The following is a 20092-nucleotide window of genomic DNA, read 5'->3' as shown; positions in this document are numbered from 1 at the left end:
TGATGTGGATGCCCCATGGCTGGTGTGAATTCTCCGCGGCCGTGTAAAGCGCCCCCAAAGCTTGTGTGAGTGCTCCATAACATCTGTGAATCCTCTGGGGCTGGTGTGAATTCCCCATGGCCAGTGTGAAATACTCCATAGCTGGTGTGAATTCTCCTCCAAGGCTGGTGTGAACACTCTGGCCAGTGTAGATGCCCCGTAGCAGCATTTTAGCCAACGTTCCATAAAATCACTTCAAGTCGAGCTACAAACCCACCCCTGGCACCTCACTTGCCACTTGCTTCTCTTAGACTTACTCGTTACAGAGTAACAAGTAATGTTATACAATGTTAGCACTGTATGTTAGACTTTTTTCTTCACCAATGCGTTTTTTCCATGCGTTTTTCCATTCCTCTGTGTTGCGGAATGGATAGTCTTCAAGACAAACAGTGTTTTACGTGCATGATCCCATGTTGTTTTCTGTCGGCCTGTCTCAGATGTTTGATGCTGTACCCATTTTAGTAACAGTTCATCCCACTGCTTTCTGTGAATTGACAGAATGCCAGTTCTTTTTTTTTTTTTTTTTTTTTTTTTTCGAGCTGGGGACCAACCCAGGGCCTTGCGCTTCCTAGGCAAAGCGCTCTACCACTGAGCTAAATCCCCAACCCCAGAATGCCAGTTCTTAAATCTTAGATGCGTAGCCAAGTGAAACTGCTGGCTTATATTTCATTTTATGTTGACTTTCTGAGGAAATCATTTTTTTTTTCTGTGTCTGCACCATTTTACATCTCTCAACTGAGGAGATTATGGAAGGGTCACGGTGTCTCCACATCTTCATAAAAAGCTGTAGGGTCCCACCGAGTGTGGACTTTTGATTTGCACCTCTCTAATGACTAGAGCGTTCAGCAATGGTTTGTGTGCTTGACGGCTGCTTATTCTCCTCTGGGGAGGTGTGTGTCTGCGTCATTTGCTCATTTTAAAACTAGGCTATTTTATTATTGTGCTATACGAGTTCTTTATGTATTTGGATGCTAGACCCTTACCAGATATGTAACTAAAAATATTTTCTCATTTATAGGCAGACTTTTCTTTCTCAACAGTGTCCTTTGATGTACAAACCTGGCTTTTAATTAAGTTGAAATAATTCTTTGATACACACACACACACACACACACACACACACACACACACACACTTTCCTTGCTCTTCCCTCCTGCTGAAGCTCTTCTCATTCCCCACAAGCCCTGTGGTTTCAAGTCCCCTCCTCTTTTTCCTTATTTTTTGAACACTGAATTGGGATTTCTGGACAAGCATGAGTGAGGAGGTTAGTTACCGGGGCAACTTATCAAAGGTACAGCACTGAAGAAAATGGCACTCCCTTCCCTAACCAATATCCATCGACTGCCAGTCAGACCCTTGGGAAGGGGTGGGACTTCATGAGCCCCGCCCCCATCCATGAGGAGCTGTTGCCTGACCCAATCTTAGATGCACAAAGGGAAGGGGTGGGACTTCGTGAGCCCCGCCCCCACCCATGAGGAGCTGTTGCCTGACCCAGTCTTAGATGCACAAAGGTTTTAATTTCGATAAGTCCCAGTTTATCATTCATAGTTGCTGCTGCTGCCTCTTTCTTTGGTGTTATAGCTAGTCACCCATTGCCGAATACCAAGGCATGAGGATTTCATGTTTTCTTCTAATAAATACCTTTACCATTCTAGACCTTATATTTGGCTTATCATTTTGTCTGCAGTTAATTTTCCCGTAGGGCGCCAGGTGGGCATTAGGAATAGAGAATTAGGAACTCGCAGGCTAGCTAGTCTATACATGGTAAGGTTCGGGTTCTGAAAGATCCTATTCAAGACAGTAAGGCAGAGAGCACAGAAGAAGGCACCCAATATCCTGCCCTGGCATCTACATGCATATACACATACGTGTTTATCTGTAGATGCATGTGCATACAGTCTCTCACACATGCATGCGTGCATGCACACACACATACAGAGAGAGAGAGAGAGAGAGAGAGAGAGAGAGAGAGAGAGAGACATACAGACAGAGACAGAGAGAATAGTCTCTCCCTATTGAATGACCTTTTATTTCTGGGTCTAATTCTATTCTGCTGGTCTGTTTCTAGCTAGCTCGGTGCTAATGGTAAACTGTTTGGGTGACCGTGGCTTTGTTGTGTGTTTTGAAGTTGTGAAGTGTGTGTCTTCTTTACTTCATCTTTGTTTATGAAGATTTGGGTGTTTGGAGGTTCCTCGAGGTTCCATGTGACTGTAAAGTCAGCTTTTACGGGTGCTTCGGCAGTGGACAGATCTCGCCTGAATTTGTGGTGCATTTCTCTCGACAGCTTGACCTTCTTGATGTGTGTGTTGTGGGGGAGGGAGACAGAGTTTCCCTCCTGGGTTTTCTTTTCAGATTGTCTGGTGCCAGTGTCTGCCTCACAGCTGTGCTGGTGTGGTAATCCTGCGTCCCACGGCCTCTCTCCTTGTTTATTAGGGCTAGCAACTTCTGTATACGTGTTTCCCCGTGGTTTTCTGTATATTTAAGCTTGTCATCTGCAAATAAAGATTCCTTCCCCTCTGTCTAGTCGAAGGCTTTCTACGTAATCTTGCTGTCTAATTGTTCTGACGAGCCCCTCTGACACCGCTGAGCAGAAGCATCCTTGCTCGTTTCAGATCTTCTGCAGAGAGGTTTTGGCTTATCGTACTGTGTGATATTAGCTGTGAGGTTTTCACATCAGGTCTTTACCTTGTAGGAAGGTATCTTCTATTTTCACTCCGTAGAGTTAAAATGTCTTTTCTTCTGAAGAGCCAGGAGTTGTGATACACATCTTTAATTCCACTGCTCCGGAGGCAGACATAGGGGGATCTCCAGGCCAGCCTGGTCTACAGAGTGAGTTCTAGGACAGCCAAGGCTACAGAGAAACTCTGTCTCCCTCCCCCACACATAAAAATAAATAAAATTATGACTAGGTGCTGGACTTGTCAAGTGCTTTTTCTGTATCGGTTGAGGTGATCCTTGCGTTTATATAAGGTAAGAACATCTTAGGGAGGATGGGGGCTGGGGCAGGATTGGGAAAGAGGGGGACAGAAATGTGAGGGAGAGAGGACCTCCTTGGTGAGCTCCTTGCCTTTTGCCCTCAGAGTTGGGTGATGGTCACATGATCCCCACTTCCGTGTAACCTCCAGGGGGACCCAGGATGCACCCTTTCATTGTAGTCAGGTGTGATGCCACGGGTACTGAAGCATTGGTTTACTTCATGTGCTGAGCTCTCCTTCCATTCCTGAGGCAAGGCTCATGATTGTGGAATTCAGGCCCCCTTGGTGTGCCGCTGGACTTCACGATATAGTTTGCAGGGGATTTTATACTGCTACTAATAAGAGTTGTTTCTCTTTTGTTTTCTCATACGCTTTTGTCTGGCTTTGAAATCAAGATGTTATTGATCTCATAAAAGGAATCAGGAGGGCTGGGGATAAGAAGTGGAATCCTTATCTAGCATGGCTAAGGCCCTAAATTCATCCACAGCACCAAAAACCGGTGGTGTGGGGGTCAGGGATGTTACTTTCTTATCTGCTTGTTTCTGAGGAAGATTGGTATTGTTTTTGATAGAATCCACCAGTGCTGTCTCTGGTCTTTTCCTTTCCATCACTTTATTCATTGTGTGTGTGTGTACGTGTGCATATGTGTGTGTGTGTATGTGTGTGTGTGTGTGTATGTGTGTGCTCATGCTCAGGCATGCACCACAGCACACACACGGAAGGCAGAGGACAACTGCCAGGTTGTCTGTTCTCTTCTACCCTTCGGGTTCAGGGAGTTGATCTCACCTTTACCCGCTCAGCCATCTCGCTGGTCTCTGGAGTTTTCTGAGGGAGGAATGACAGACAGTGTGTCGTCTTATAGATCTGTTGACTTTCTGTTTTGTCAGTGTACCTATGTGTTGCTGGCTGTTGGGAATCGGTCCCTGGGGTTTAAATGGAGTCAACACGCACTCTGCTGCTGAATTGCAGCTTACTCAGCTGTTTTTGGGGGCGTACCTTTTTGTAGTTTATGTGTTCCGAGAACTTTGTCCATTTTGCCCTCCCTACCTAATCTGTTGGTCTATAAATGTTCCCCTTGCAGTTTTCTTTTCCTTTCCTTGGGGCCAAGCGTCTTTTCTTCCATGTGTGGTTTCAGTGATTGTTCGGTCCTTTCTCTTTATCTTGGAGAGTCTAGGTAAGAGCTGGTAAACTCTTGGCTTTGCTGATTCTCTCTGGTGTTACTGGGTTAGGTACACATTTTACCCTCTCCCCGAATAGTATGGAGGAAATCCCGACTTGATGGGAAACAAGCTCCGAGGTACAGAGGTGTGCTAGCCCGTCAGGTGATGTGTGAGGGATACAGAAAGTCAAGAAAAGGCTCTCCCCTTTCTTGCCCAAGGTTTGCAGAGGTCAGCCTTGTGCATCAAAGCTGTGTTTGTTTTTGTTAAGACAGGGTCTCGACTTGGGCTCTGAAGCTCACTGGTTAGGCTGCGCTATCCAGCCAGTGAACCCCCAGGAAGTGCCTGCCTTTATCTCGCCAGTGCTGGGACTGCGGGCACTGGCCACCGCACCCTGCTTTCCTTGCATCCATTCTGAACTCAGGTCTCGGTGCTTACGCAGCAAGCCCTTCACAGACTAAGCCATCTCCTCAGCTCCTCTGACTAATTTTTAATAGAATGTATAGTGGTTTCCTATGAGCTCATACATCATGAGGCCATGATTAAAAAAAAAAAAAAGACAGCACATTTTAAAAGTCGTGCTAAATACAGCTGGAAGCAGTTTGGGAACTTTTGATGGATTTGTAACATTTGTCCTATGTAAAAGTCATCTGCATAGTGTACACTGGCGGCTTCTAGACAGCCAGTTCCCTTAGTCCTTCCTGGATGGAGCCTCTGGGGCTGCCCTCAGGAAATGCCACTTTAAAATATGCCAGGTAACTCTGGTCATGCCTCTGTGCTCGCTGGAAGGGCGCATTGGTGTGTTTTCCAGCGACTTTCCCATCAGCAGGAGTCACCTGTCCCCATACTCTGCCCTTTTCCCTGTCTTTCCGTCAGGCCCTCCTGCTGGCTTCTGTCACCTGTAGCCAAGACTGGAGAGTGTCAGAGTAGAGCCACCTTTTCATTTTGCTGTCGGTGTTGCAGGTCGAGGTGTTTGGTTCCACCCTCCTTCGTGCGCTGTCTCCTGAGCCAAGTTTCTCAGCGGGATCTTGGGGCCATGGAAGGCCTCTCAGGAGGGACACATTGGTCACTGTCCTTCAACCTTGCCCTGACCTCCTGAATCTGAGTGGGACAAGTGGTTGTAGTACAGCTCAGGATTCTCCAGGCTTCCCAGAATGTTCTGTTCCCCAGCTACCGCTAGATAAGGCCGTGTACCTCCCCTTACCCTCCCAGGGTGATGGTGGGGGTGGTCCTCACTGAGGCAGCGTCTGCCACCATATGTGACTCCCACTGCAGATTCATGTCTGAGGAGGGCAGCTCTGCAGCCCTTTTACCTCTCCCTTTCCAAGGACCACTGCCCTCCACAGTTCCACTGGTCCTGCTTCCCAGCAGTGAGCAAGAGCTGCTCCAAGCTCACGGACGGACGGTGCTGAGGGAGAGTGAACGGGAGAGGAATAACAGCCTGTCTCCTCCCGTTTCAGCTGTGTTGGGGTGGAAGAGGAAGAGGCGCCAGACATCGACATTTACCACTGCCCAAACTGCGAGAAAACCCATGGCAAGTCCACACGTAAGTACCTCAGCCCATGTGGAACATCAGGGTCATGGCCCCGTGGCTCTGGTGCCGGGAACCCCTCCAGCTCAGCGGATTGCCCTTTGGTTTACTCTTGCCCTCAGGGGCAGCCATGTAGATTCCACCATTCCCAAGGCTTTGCCAGGGTCACACTTAGCACCTATAGTGGCCAGGCTAGCCCATGTTCAGTGTGGGCTTGGTGCTCGGATGATGAAAGTGGTGTCCAAGGCCTCCAGCTCAGCCAAGCCGCACATGTGTGTGGCCCTATAATCTGTCCTCTAGGGGCTTGGTTTTTCCTACCTAACACCCCTACAGGAAGTCTTTGAGGGCCTGGCTTTCCCACAGAGCCTGCTGCTGTGTATCCAGCGCTGCTCCTTCCTACTCTTGTCCTCTGGGCCCTGCTATGCAGCAGGAGCAGGCTCACCTTATACTGTGCAAGTTCATCTAAGTGGACTTTGAGCTCCAAGCTTGAGTCCCAGTTACAAGTGGACAGCAGAGATGTAACCAGCAGGACATAGGGACTGGACCTGTGCATGTGCTCGTGTGCGTGTGTGTGTGTGTGTGTGTGTGTGTGTGTGTGTCTCCTCGTCCCCAGGGCTCCTGCCTATGCTGGTGTGAGAAGCACTCACATACACTGCAGGTGGACGTTCTCTTGCTGTTTCACTATTCACATCCCATGCCTGAGGCTGCAGGACTGAGCTGCGGGATTTGGATCCCCTGTGACACTCTCCCATCATAGTCACTATGTCACTCTCCTTTCAGGAGAATCTCACCCCAGTGCTCAGTGCAAGCTGAGAGGCCGTGTCCCCTGTGGACATAGAGAGATGAAGATGAGAGAGATACAGACAGTGGGGTGGGGGCAGGGATGCAGGCCATGGGAGACACAGGCACCAGGAGACTCCAGTACCAGGGTGACTCAGTTAACAGGAGGACATTGGTATTGGGTGGGGCATCTCCTGTTCAGTGGGCCGAGGCTTATCTAAAACTCTGGGGACACTGGAGCCTGGTGTGGCTCCTGGTAAGACCGGTACTAAGTGGGGTGGGCTCTCCTAGCGTCTGGGCTCTCTGCTGTCTCTTGGCTCTTCTAGGGCTCAGCCTCTGTGCATTGCTAGGATGGTGAGGCAGCTGTGGTTTCTGGTCGTGCCCTAGCACGTCCTTAGCATCTGGCTGTGCCGCCAGACCATCATCCAGGACTCTAAGGCACCTTCCAGACCGCCCAGACCCAGAGCGCTTACGCTCAGAGCGTCTCGAGGTGGGTAAGCTAAGTTACTGATGATACGGACAGGAAGGAGTGTTCTCACTCTCCTGGAACCTTGTGGAGCTCAGGGTCTTCTTTATCTTTATGTCAGAAATAAGACCAACATGGAGAGCTTCCACCAGGACTTGGAGCTGGTCTCTGGGGCCTAGGAGGCTGGGTCAGGGCAGAGCAGGGTCGGACTATCATCAGGCAAGTTCTTAAGGAGGATGGGATAGAGAAGTGTGTGCTCGTCCCAGGGGCCCTAATGAGGGTGATCTGGAAGATGCTAGGGTCACCCTGCCCTGGATGGTTCCTGCCACAGGTGCACCTGGGAGTCATTTCTAAGGAGACTCCAGATTCTCAGAGAAGTTAGAAACTGTCTGGAGCCTCTCCTGGCAGTCACAAATGTTTCAAGGGGTCCTGGCTTGGAGGCTCTTGCCTGAATCTGCCCAGAGCAGAACAAAGGTGTGGTGTGGATTTGAGCAGGTCACATCAGTGGCCATCGGTTTGAATTGGGGGGCAGGGTGAGGGTTTGGGCATCTTCAGAAACAGCATTTGCTGTGTCAACACCCTATCCACTGGGGAAGGTATATGCACTTCGTCCCCAAACCCTGCCCCTGGGCCTGGTGGCAGGGAGGGGTTTGAGCAGAGGCTGCACAGGCGGCCTGGAGCCCTGGAGCCAGCTCCCGGGGCGTGATTGTGGAGAGGGTACCTGTGTACCACCGTAAATGTTGGTTTTCTGTTTTTGCTTTTGTAACCAATGCCACAGGCTGTGCAGCTTAGAAAGCAGGATGTTCATTTTGTGCCATCCCAAAGATAGAGAAGTCCAAAATCAAGTGCTGGCTAGCATCTATGGCGTCTTCTCGTAGGGCGGGAGGGTGAGGGATCCTCCCGTCTCCCATGGTTTCTGTCCCCGCTGAGAGGACTTCAGTCTCTCGGCTTTCGCCTCTAAGATGCCCCACCTCCTAATCACCTTGAGGACTGAGGTTTTTAACTTATAGATCTGGGGCACAGACTTCAGTCAGAGCATGCTTATGTTTGTGTGGACGTGTGTGTGTGTGTGTGTGTGTGTGTGTGTATGTGTGTGTCCATTTACACGTGTGTTCACAGCAGGCTATGTACACACTGGGGTATAGACTCTCACTGCTGTCTTTGAGAGACATGGACTCCTTCAGCCACCATGGTCTAGAGTTCTAGCCCCTTGTCAACTAGCATGAGTGCTCAGATTCGAGCTGAGGCAGCACAGTTCAGTAATGGCTGCCTGTGACACCAGCTCTAGTCAAACTTCCGGCCCCCAAACCTTGGTGACGAGACGCACTTCTGTGGTCCTGGAGGGCTCCAGCCCTCCTGAGGTTGAGAACCCACCTCTTCCTTTCTGTCCCTTTCACCCTGGCCTGAGGCAGGCCCTCTCATGTTAATTTCTCTTCATTAAGCAACAATGGTGTGGGTTCTAAGCTCAACTGCAAACCTTACACAGTCTCTGTGTGTTCTTTGAGGTGATTTTGGCCTGTGGGTCTTGGTCAAAGTCTTGAGACAGGTTTATCTGACAAACAGAAAACTTGGTACAGGGATGTCAGGCTCCTAGACGTGCCTCCCGTGGTAGAGAGCAGAGATGTGGTGAGCTCTGTAGCTGCAGCACGAGGCTCGGATGTACACAGTGTATTCACCTTGCTGATGGGACCCACTCCCCATCCCTGGCTCAGGCCATCACTGTCGTGCTCACTGTGGGGTCAGGGTGAGAACCCAGGTGTTTCCCCAGCACTGCCCTTTGTTGCTCAGAGGGCTACATGACAACTTCAGTACCACAGACAGCTTGACATCCCTACACGTTGGCAATCATTATGGGTTAGTTCATGGGCACATTGATTGGGAGGTGGGGAAAGAACGTATGGACGGGGAAGGCCCTGGCAGGAAGGTGGCAGCTCTCTCTGTGGAAGTCAAGCAGCCTGTGGGCTGTATTGATGAGCTTCCTAGCTTCCTTTCTATGCCCTGTGATGCCTGGCTGGGGCGCTCTCTATAGGCGTAAGGGCCTCCAGAATTGGGTGGGGGGCTGTGCTTAGAACAGGCCCATTCTCTGTCTCCTCCACAGTCAAGAAAAAGCGGACCTGGCACAAGCATGGCCCTGGGCAGACACCGGACATGAAGCCAGTGCAGAATGGCAGCCAGCTGTTCATCAAGGAGCTGCGGAGCCGAACCTTCCCCAGGTTGGTGACCTTCCTCATGTGGGCAAACCTTCCTCAGGTGGGCAAGCCTTCCTCAGGTGGGCAAACCTTCCAAGGTGGGTGGGCCTTCCTCAGGTGGGCAAACCTTCCTCAGGTGGGCAAACCTTCCTCAGGTGGGCAAACCTTCCTCAGGTGGGCAAACCTTCCAAGGTGGGCGGGCCTTCCTCAGGTGGGCAAACCTTTCTCAGGTGGGCAAGCCTTCCTCAGGTGGGCAAGCCTTCCTCAGGTGGGCAAACCTTCCTCAGGTGGGCAAACCTTCCTCAGATGGGCAAACCTTCCAAGGTGGGCGGGCCACCTCCTGGTGTGGTCTAGCAGTGCTGTCTAAGGCATGGACCCATCATCCACTTAAGCCCTGCATCCTCCCTCCATCTTCCAATCACTGCACCAAGGCTACAGTCACACTCAGTCCACATGTCTTTCACTGGGGACTTCCTCTTACAGGAGAGCAAAGGGCAGGAGCCTGCTGTGGAGGCAGGAGCTTCAGGCCTTCCACAGGCAGGTCACTTCTCCCCTCTCCAGCACCTCTTGGGGACTCTGCTTCTCTGGGTGGAAATGATCTCTTTCCGTCCTGGTGTCACGCTCTTGCCACCTGGTAGAGGTCCTTACCTTTCTTCTACTTCCTGCATCCTTGTTCTGTCCGAGGTCTGGTAAAGAAGTGGGCAGACGAGGGTCCCCGTGGGAAAGGGCAGTTTAGGGAAGCCGTTCTGAGTTGCCTACAGTTGAGACGTTGGTTCTGTTTGTCTGGCTGAAGATCTTCATTTCTCTCTTACTTCGGAAGGATAGCGTCACTGGGCAGAGAGTTCTCAGTTTGTGGGTTTCTGTTGATGTTTATTGTGAAACCTCACACGTGCAGCTGAGCTTGTTTGTCCTTGCTCCTCTGGGCAGAGAGCCTCTCGAGAGACGAAGTCGCTTACCATAATGCACCATGTAAAGTTCAGAACCTTTTCCACACATCTCTCACCCCCAAGAAATCCTGCCATTTTCTTCCCACAGCCCCGAGAAGCCAAGGGTACCTCTACCTGCCAGGCCCACTCTCTCCTGTGTAAACTGCTTACCGGGGCTTGTTCCTAGAAGTAGAATCACCCGGTATTGGGATGGCTTCTTTTCCTTCGATTATTTTCAAGGCCCACCGCATTGTACCATTTGTCGGGACTTGGCTTCTCTTTTTGGCTGAATAGAATCCCATTGTCTGGCTGGACCACTTGCTGTGTATCTCGTTCAGCTGATGGCCATTTGGGCTGTTTCTGTTTTTGTTTTTATATTTTTATTTTTTAACTACTATGAATAATTGTGGTCTAAATATTTATATACATGTCTTTGTGTGGTCATATGTTTTCATTTCTCAGTGTGGAGCCCCTGGGTCAGATGGAAATTCCGTGTTTAATTGTCTGAGAACTGCCAGACTGCTTTGCAAGGCAGCTGCATCATGTGACGTCCCCGCCAGCCGCCGTGGAGGGGAGTTCTCTCAGTCCGTGGCTCTCCTTACTGGGGAGCCTCTGAATCTGGCCGTCTTGTGGATGTGAAGTGGTCTCACATCTTGACTCGAATGTCTCTCTCATGACTGAAGATGCTAAACAACTTTTCTATCCTCTTCCTAGAGAAATCTATTGAGATCTTTTGCCTCATACACTGCATGTGTGTACACACATGTGTGCACCTGCATTTGGAGGCCAGAGAATTTCCTTAGGTGTTATCAGGCACAATCCTCCTCTTCCTCCTCCCCTTCTTCCTGACAGGGGTTTCCCAGCCCTTTGCCTTACACTTCATATATTTTTAAGTTATATTTACATGTTTATTTGTATGTGTATACATTCATCTATGTGTACAAACAGGCCTGGTGGCCGGTACTTTTATCTGCTGAGCCTCTCACTGATTCTGCCTCACACTTGAAAAACTTCTTTTAGATTTACTTATTTTATTTTGTGCATACAAGTGTTTTGCCTCTATGTATGTATGTATATTTGCGCACGTATATATACATATACATATACATATACATATACATATACATATACATATACATATACATATACATACATATACATATACATATGCATGCACCACATATATGTCCAGTGCCTGTGGAGGTCAGAAGAATCAATCTCCTGGAGCTAGAATTCTGAGTAGTTGTGAGCCACCACATGGTTGCTGGGAATTGAACTCAGGACCTCTGGAAGAGCAGTCAGTGCTCTTAACCACTGAGCCATCTCTCCAGCCCACCTCACACCTTTTAAAATAGTCTTTTTTGTTGTTGTTGACTTGCAAAAATTCTTTATATATTTTAATGCCTTTTAAATGTTAAATGTGTGTTTGTGTTCGTGCTCATAAATACAGGTGCTTGTGTCGTACAGAAAAGGGCCTGGGATCCCCGGAAGCTGGGGTTGTAGGCAGCCGTAGCTGTTGGACCATCTCTCCCACCCCTCTTCACATGTGCTGGAGGCATGCTCTTAATGCATGATTGGCAGGTATTTCCTGCCCCATCCACTCTGGCTTTTGACTTTTTTGATGGCGGCTTTTGAAGCAGAAACTCCTTTTGATGTCTTGGTTTTATCTAATCTTTCATTTGTTTCTTGGGCTCTTGTTGCAATCTAAAACCTTTACCAAATCCAAGGTCATGAAGATTTATCTTCCTGGTCTCTTAAAAGTTTTGTAGTGTTAGCATTTAGTTTATATTTTGATACATTTTTGAGTTAATTTTTGTATATGGAGTGGAGTAAAAAAATGTGCATGCGCATGCATAAGAGTATGAGTGTGTGTATGAATGAGTGTGTAAGAGTGTGTGTAAGTGTGTGTATGTGAGTGTGTAAGAGTGTGTGTATGTGAGTGTGTATGTGAGTGTGTATGTGTGTGTATGTGTGAGTGTGTGTGTGTGTATGTGTGTGTGTGTGTGTGTGTGTGTGTGTGTGTGTGTGTGTGTGTGTGTGTGTGTAGCTCTCCGTTTGTTCCCATATCACTTGTTGAAAAGACTTTTTGCTTACATGGTCTTGGCACTTCCGTTGAAATCATTTGTCTGTGAGTGTCCACGTTTATGTCTGGACAATATTCTAGGTACCGGTCTGTGTTTGTCCTTGTGCTAGGACCACACTTGACTCCGGTATTAAATTTTGAAGTCAGGATCTGTAAGTCTTGAACCTTTGCTCTTCATTTTCAAGACTGTGTTATTCTGGCGCCTTCACATGCTCCACGTGGATTTTAAGGTCAGCTTGTGAGTTTCTACAGGAAGGTTACCTGGGATTCTGCAGGGTGTGGTAGAAGGGTTTGTTTTTGCTCTCTCTTCCATGCGGAGGGGATGTGAGAGCACGGGAGATCCACGAGGATAGTGTCTCTCTGCCTGCCTCTGCCGCAGTGGAAAAGGTGGCCAGCATGCAGGACCACGGCAGAGCTTTTCTGTCCCTCTTCACGGTGGCCGCTGACCTTCATGTTCCCCATTAGAGTTATCAGTGGACCCCTGTGCCCTGCTCCCGGTGGTGGATTACTGGAATCAGCACCACAGACTTTCCCATAGCTGTCTCAGTGATAATTGTCCGGGTGCTACTGCAGACCAACCTCAGGGGCCTGGGAGGCATGTGGCCAGGGATACTGAGGCCTCCAACCCCCACTTTCTCCACAGTGCTGAAGATGTGGTGTCCCGTGTACCAGGCAGCCAGCTCACTGTGGGCTACATGGAGGAGCATGGCTTCACCGAGCCCATCCTTGTCCCCAAGAAAGATGGCCTGGGCTTGGCTGTCCCTGCCCCAACATTCTACGTGAGTGACGTGGAGAACTATGTGGGTGAGTACTACCCTTTGAGTATCTTGTACAAGCCTGGAGTAGGGCAGGGCTGGGATAAAGAGCTGTGCTGAGTATTTGATCCCAGCATCCTGGGCTTATCCTTGATCTGAGGCACACAAGGTGAGGCACAAGGCTCTTGAGACAGGATCTATAACAGAACCTGGATCCACAGTCACCCTCCTGCGGCTCTTCCTGCCTGTCTCTCCCTTTGCAGGCACTACAGGCATGAAAAGGCCACACTCTCCATTTTAAATGAGTACAGGCATCTGAGCTCAGAATATGTAAACACTGTGCTTTGCCCAAGGCTCTGTCTCCCTGACTTTCATGAGGGTTTGTTATGGGTAGGGAGGCTCACTGAATAGCACTGGCTGGTCTGGAACGCTATGTAGACCAAGCTGGCCTTGAACTCAGAGCTCTGTCTGCCTCTGCCATTGCACCCAGCACACGGAAACATTTCAAACAGACACTGAAGGAAACAGACAACCAGCCTGTGCACCGACTGTTGGCCGTGCACACACCAGCCTTGTGTTTTCTCCTCCCTGAACCTTTTTCCTTACAATATCTTTTTTTTTTTTCGGAGCTAAGGACCAAACCCAGGGCCTTGCGCTTGCTAGGCAAACGCTCTACCACTGAGCTAAATCCCCAACCCCTCCCTTCCAATATCTTAAGACCTGTCTTTGCCTGCAACTTTCCCCTGTGAACATCACTGCTAGCTGAACATGGTTTGATCTGTCCCTGTACCACATTGATGACAATTCCCTGATAGCGTCACAAGGTGTCTTCTAACATTGCCCACGTGATGTTGTCATCTACAAATGTGGGGCTTCCCTCAGACACATGTGGTTATGGGAGGCAGGTTAGATACCCTTATTACTTTCTCCCCAGTCCTTCAGAAAGGACTTCTTTAGAGTTGTGGAGAAGGATTGCCATGCAAGCCCGATGACCTGAGTAGACATTCCCAGAACCCACATAAAAAGCTAATGTGTTAGTGTGGGTTGTAATCCCTGCACCCCTGATGGGAACTGGGAGCCAGGGACAAGCTTCACCTAGAAGCTCACAGGCCAGCTAGGCTGGGGTGTGTAGGAGCAAAGAAACCCTGCCCAAATCAAGTAGACCACAAGGTGTCTTCTGACCTCCACACACGTGTGTGCACATGCCTACATGCACACACTTATACACGCACACACCTATTCCCACGAGCAAGGCCCTGGTTTCTATCTTCAGGATTTTTTTTTTTTAAGTTTTTGAAGGCAGGGTTTCTCTGTAGCCAGCTGTCCTGGAGCTTGCTCTATAAGCCAGGCTGACCTCAAACTCACAGAGATCCTCCTGCCTCTGCCTCTTGAGTGCTGGATCAAAGGTGTGTGCCACCACCGCCTAGCAAAAAACTCTTTATGTTTGGTCATTTGACTCAGAATTTAAATGGGACCCATGGGTAGCATTTGTGGCAGCCTCAAGCTTCTGCCATTCTGTCAGATGGGTGAGGCCTGCAGAATTCTCAGACCCAGGATGTGATTGACTGTCAGTGCCCCTGCCGTGGCATCCAGCGGCTCACTGTGTCCTGGGTGTTTTCCTGATAACTCCAGCTTGTAGACCTGCTTGTGTTCTCTCAAGGATTTGTGGCTCTCCCCTCCCAGGGGGTGCCCCTCTGTCTCTGAGAACACCTACAGTCCCTAATGCACACCTGCAATAACGCCGCCTCGGTCAGTGGGGCCTGGTGTCCAGGAATCTTGTCCACAGATGTTCCATCGCCTTCCTCCTGCGTCTGAGCAGCCATGGTGGACCCTGACAAAGGGCACCTTTGCCTGCCCATTCTGTGCTATTCATCCTCTCTTGGTTGTGAAACTCCTGTAGAGACTTTTCTGTCCTTAGTTTTTTGAGGAGCCTCATCAGATACAGAAAGGGCAAGATCAGTGTTTTCCCGAGTAGTCACCAAGAGGCCAGTTAGAACAGCAAGTTGGTGCCTGTATTAGTTTTCGTATATTAGCATTCTATCACTATAATATTTGAGATGAACAATTTATATTTGAATTCATGACTCTAGAGCCACCAGTCCATCATCATTGTCCCCAAAGTTTGGAGTCTCTGGTAAGAATGTGTGTAATGTAGCAAACTGCTCATATCATGAAGTCAGGAAGCAAAAGGAAGACCAGGGCTGTACAGTCCCCCCAGGTACCTCCCTGAGACCTAGCATCCTCTTACTAGACCCCACTCACTGAAGGCTCCACTTCTTCCAAAGAGCAGCATAGGCTGGACCAAGCCTTCATACACTCATAACAAACAAGTGGTCTTGAAATGCAGGGCTCGTGGCTTTTAATTTTAATAAGATTATATTTAATATTATTTTAATTATTTAATATTATACTTATGCCAAGATGTCCGTTATTATCTGAAGCTCAAGTTGACTGGGCACTGTAAATTCCTTTGCTGATGCGGCCTTTCTAGCTGAGGTGAGAGTCACCACTACACAATGTCCCTGGGCTCAGGAAAGCAGCATCCGTTACTCCGAATCCACAGCAGTTAAGGGTAGAAGAGCTAGGCTCAGTCCTCATTTGTCCTAGCAGAGCCCTGCCATGCACAAAGGCAACTGGGGACGGGTGAGTGTTCCCTCCAGCCATGTCCTCCAGGGAGGCCATAGCACTTTCCGGGCATGCTCATGTCCTTCCACTTCCTCCCCAGGGCCAGAGAGGAGCGTGGACGTGACAGACGTTACCAAGCAGAAAGACTGCAAAATGAAGCTGAAAGAATTCGTGGACTATTACTACAGCACCAACCGCAAACGTGTTCTCAATGTGACCAACCTCGAGTTCTCAGACACCAGGTGACAGGCTACTCTGGGTTGGGGCCGGACGGGTCTGGCTCAAGGCCAGTGTCACCAGCCTAGCACCTCAGGATGGTGTTGGGCCATCCTGACGAGAGGGCTGCAAGCACTGCCTCGGGTCGTGCTCTGGGTTTTGGGACTACGAATCCTGGTTTGGGGTTCTACCCTGGCGTGGGGACTGTGAAGTGTTGCTTGAGGTTTTCCTCTGGGTGGAGGCTGCAAGGCCTGGTTTGTTGTGGTCCTACTGTGCGTGGCCTGTTTCCGTCCCGTGAGCTGCCCAGAAGTCACCATGCAGGCTTGGTTCTCCTTTCTCTTCAAACACTGAGCAGCTCAGATGAAATAGGAGCCAAAGGAAAGCGCCCCCTCCAGGGGAGGCCGCTGGGCAGCAGGGACGAGTCCCTTCCAGATGCACGTGCTCCTCATGCATGCTCATGACGTGCTGAGATGACGCGCTGACATTTACACACACCCGTGGCACACAAACACAACCGCCCAACCCACTGACACACACTCTGACATACAAACCATGCACACACCCACTCACACTCAGTGCACTCGTGGATGTCTGTGGACAAACTAAGACATGGCACAATGGCATCCTCTCATGACTCACGGAGGCAGCCCACAGATACAACCGTATCATGACACTCATAGAACAAAAGGTAGACACACTCAGGATAGACACGTGGACATTCCCACTCATGAACACTCTGAGGACACAGCAGCAGCATGGCCGGGAAAACTACCATATTCACTGTACAGACACACAGCCCCCTCTGACAGGCTGACAGGCCATAACCACTGAAACTCTCGGCACACGTGACCCTAAGGTCACACTCAACACTTCCATCACGTGCGTGCTGACACCCTCGCGTGCACATGCATACGCACCCACACGGAACTCTACTGTGGTGGCTGCTCTAAGCCTCCCCTAAGCCTATCACTGGCCTCAACCTATGAGGCCATGCATAGATGTCCCAACAGTCCCACGTGTTATCATGGACACGATCCTGTGGGATGGCGTCTGTGGGTCATTTATACGTGGACTGCATCGTATGTTGAGGCTGGGGCAATAGGACTGTGGTTCTTGAAGTTTTCATGGAGACAGAGAGTTCCCCTCCACTGGTTGGGAGAGACAATAAGCCTGGAGGTCACACGCTAAAGATCAGGGAGCACAGGCAGGGAGAGGAGCCTGGGGTCTGAGACCATTACGGGTGCTAGGCTTCATCCAACTGCATTAGAAACCTGTGAGGGTTTTTAATTGGCTTGTTTCTAGGAGGAAGGCATGAGTTCTCTGGGAGGGATCCCCAGGACAGCTGTGCATCATGCACACCAGATGTGGGGGTCAGGAAAGTTGGGCATGTAAGGTGCCGTGTCCCACGGGGGCATTACTTTACTTTCTGTTGTTTATGGTAAAACACCATGACCGAAAGCAGGTTGGAGAGGAGAGGGTTTATTTCATTGTCTCGTCCATCATGCAGGGAAGTCGGGGAGGGAAGCCGGAGGTAGAAACTGCCGCAGAGGCCGTGGGAAAACGCTTACTGCCTTGCTCCCCCCGTGGCTTGACCTATTTTTCTATGCATCCCAGGACCCTCTGCCCAGGGGTGGCACCACCACCCATAGTGGCCTGGGCCTTCCCATATTGGTTATTAGTCAAGGAAATGCCTGGCAGGCTTGCCTGTAGTCCAGTCTGATACAGGTGTTCTCATGACTCTGGCTTATGTCAAGTTGGAAAAAAAACAACCAGCACACCAGGTCACTTACGCCTTTTCCCACCTTCCCTGAAAGGGACGTGACTGGTTTGACATCAACTAAATGTGGCAGGGAGTCTCTGGTCTGCCTGTGCTTTGCCCTGGAGAGAGGAAGCCTTCTTTCAAATGGCACACAAGGCACTGCGTGTGAGAAACGTTTCTTCTGAGAGTTTCATGGTGCCGACCTCTGGGGGCCGCTTTAAGGCTCTCCAAGACCCTTTCCTCACCCTGCTTTTTGGGGGTAGAGACAATCCTCTGTGCCTTTGCAGCCCGTGCAGTGGCTGGGTTCATCCCACCCTCTACAGCCCTTTCCTTTACTCCCCTAGAAAGTGAGACGTCTGCCCTGAGTGAAGATTTACGAGGTAGAATGTGGAAGGAGCCTCACAACGTTCCTACCTTAGAATGCATTAAAAATGGAAGCCCTGGGCCCTGGCCTCCTGACTGCTCTTCCTTTTATGGCCCTAGAATGTCCAGCTTTGTGGAGCCACCTGACATTGTGAAGAAACTATCGTGGGTGGAAAACTACTGGCCCGATGACGCGCTGCTGGCCAAGCCCAAGGTGACCAAGTACTGCCTGATCTGTGTGAAGGACAGCTACACCGACTTCCACATTGATTCTGGAGGTGCCTCAGCCTGGTACCACGTTCTCAAGGTGAGCCACACCCCTTAAGACACACCCTCGTCCTCAGGACTACGGTTCCTCCAATCCCTGTCTGTGCCAGCAAGTCACCCACTTCCTGGGCTGGGGGATACTGGATGACCAGTTGTGGGACAGGAAGCCAAGGAGATGGGAACAGTGGCACGCATGTGTCTAATGCCCTTAGAGCTCATTAACAATTAGGGAGACCACTGGGTCACCTAGTGCCCGGAGTAGAGTGCAGAGGTGCTTGGAAGATTTCCTGGGAACCGCTCTGGAGTTAGCAGGCAAGATGGCGGCTACCTGAATCAGCACGGAGGGTTGGGGGTTCATCGCTGAGGCAAAGGGGGACCTAAGAGTGCAGGATATATATAACAACACAAACTCTGGGCTCTGGCCCTGTCAGCTGCAAGCTACGCTTCTCCAGAACAGCTCTGGCTCAAGCTGCAGTGGCGGCCTTACATGCCCACTCTGGTCCTGTGAGGCTATGAGCAAGCCATCATCATGGCTGTCCCAGAACATGAGAATGAGGCTCTTCCTGCTTGGTGCAGTGCCTGGCCTGGGCTTCACAAAACCCCCTGGGAAATGGTGACTTCTTTTATCCAGCCTGGAGGCCCAGAAACTCTGGAGAACAGAGATGCTAAGGACTTGCCGGGTGGCAGTTTGCATTTTTTTTTTTTTAAATTACCTCCTGAGCACACATGGGATTTGTAGTGTCTAGAATACTAATGCGTGTACTGCTCCTGGCCAAGTCAGACTCTCACACCTAGAACCTTCCCAAATGCAGTGGTATTGCAGGTGGGAGTGGTGAGCCTGACAGGGTGACTTTCAAGCCAGGACCCATCACTGGGCCCAGTAGATCGATGGGCTGCACTCCAGGCCCATTGTCCCCAGCACCTAGTACACTGTTACCTGCCTCTGTGCCCCAGCTCCTAGTGGGCTGTATTCCCTGGCCGAGAGTCCCTGGCACCTAGTATACTCTACTCCACTCCCTAGTGTCACCAGAGCCTGTGGGCTCTGCTGTCCTAGTACCTTATGGCTTCTCCCCCACCAACCATCCCCAGAAACCTAGTGGACTCTGCCCTTGCCCCAGAATCTTCAGCATCCAGTGACCCCCCTTCCCCAATGCCAGCATCCTCAGTACCCAGCAGATTATCATCCACTTCAGCAGCCCCAACACCAGGCAGGCTCTGCCCCACATCCCTGGTGTTTCGGCTCTGCCAGTGAGTTCTTTTGGCAGGGGGAGAAGATCTTCTATCTCATCCGGCCGGCCTCAGCCAACATCTCCCTATATGAATGCTGGCGGTCAGCCTCCAACCACAGCGAGATGTTCTTTGCTGACCAGGTGGACAAGTGCTATAAGTGCACTGTCAAGCAGGGCCAGACCCTCTTCATCCCCTCAGGTGAGTGTGGTGCTCAGGTACAGGGCCCATTCCTCCTGCCATAGTCCCCACAGGGTGTCTTTCTGTTCTGCCCCAGTCAGCATCAGCTTAGCTTAGGGCCGTGTGGCCAGCCAGCGGGCTTTGGCATGGGAGACCTGGCTCGGTCAGTAGCTCCAGAGGAGAAGAGTGGTTGTTTAGAAGAATGTCCTGAGCAACGGAGACTGCCAGCTTCCCCTGGGAGGATGAATCCCAGAGCTGAATAGCCGCTCTAAAAGACTTCTTCCCTTCCCTCTAGTGTAATTTGACCACATTTCTGAGATTGAAGGGTGAGCCCACTGTACCATCCGTAGCCAATCCACGTGCAGGTTTTCTTAGTGACTGTGTATATGCTTTTCCACTTAAAATCAGGATCCAAATGAGGCCGTAGAACGTGACTGAACTGGGCCTCTGACTGGCTCTCGGGTCTCTCCTTCCTTGAAGGCGTCCTTCCAGTTACTCTGGGAGGCATTATAGCTTTTTCTGGAATTCAACCCCACCTCCATCCCCTGGGATAA

General features: G+C 50.3%; 1 protein-coding gene across 1 annotated transcript in view; it reads left to right on the top strand.

Moving 5' to 3' along the window:
- Phf2 (PHD finger protein 2) overlaps positions 1-20092 on the top strand; it is a 68325-nt gene that overhangs the window by 29986 nt on the left and 18247 nt on the right. The window contains exons 2-7 of the mRNA XM_032884451.1: positions 5632-5717; positions 9047-9161; positions 12790-12950; positions 15627-15768; positions 17985-18171; positions 19397-19559. Coding sequence (XP_032740342.1) covers positions 5632-5717; positions 9047-9161; positions 12790-12950; positions 15627-15768; positions 17985-18171; positions 19397-19559 — 854 coding nt within the window. The remainder of the gene's footprint in view (positions 1-5631; positions 5718-9046; positions 9162-12789; positions 12951-15626; positions 15769-17984; positions 18172-19396; positions 19560-20092) is intronic.

Source organism: Rattus rattus, chromosome 14 (assembly GCF_011064425.1).
Source record: "Rattus rattus isolate New Zealand chromosome 14, Rrattus_CSIRO_v1, whole genome shotgun sequence".
NCBI classification, from domain to species: Eukaryota; Metazoa; Chordata; class Mammalia; order Rodentia; family Muridae; genus Rattus; species Rattus rattus.
Note: the sequence above shows the minus strand (reverse complement) of the source record. Positions and strands in the feature narration are given on the sequence as shown.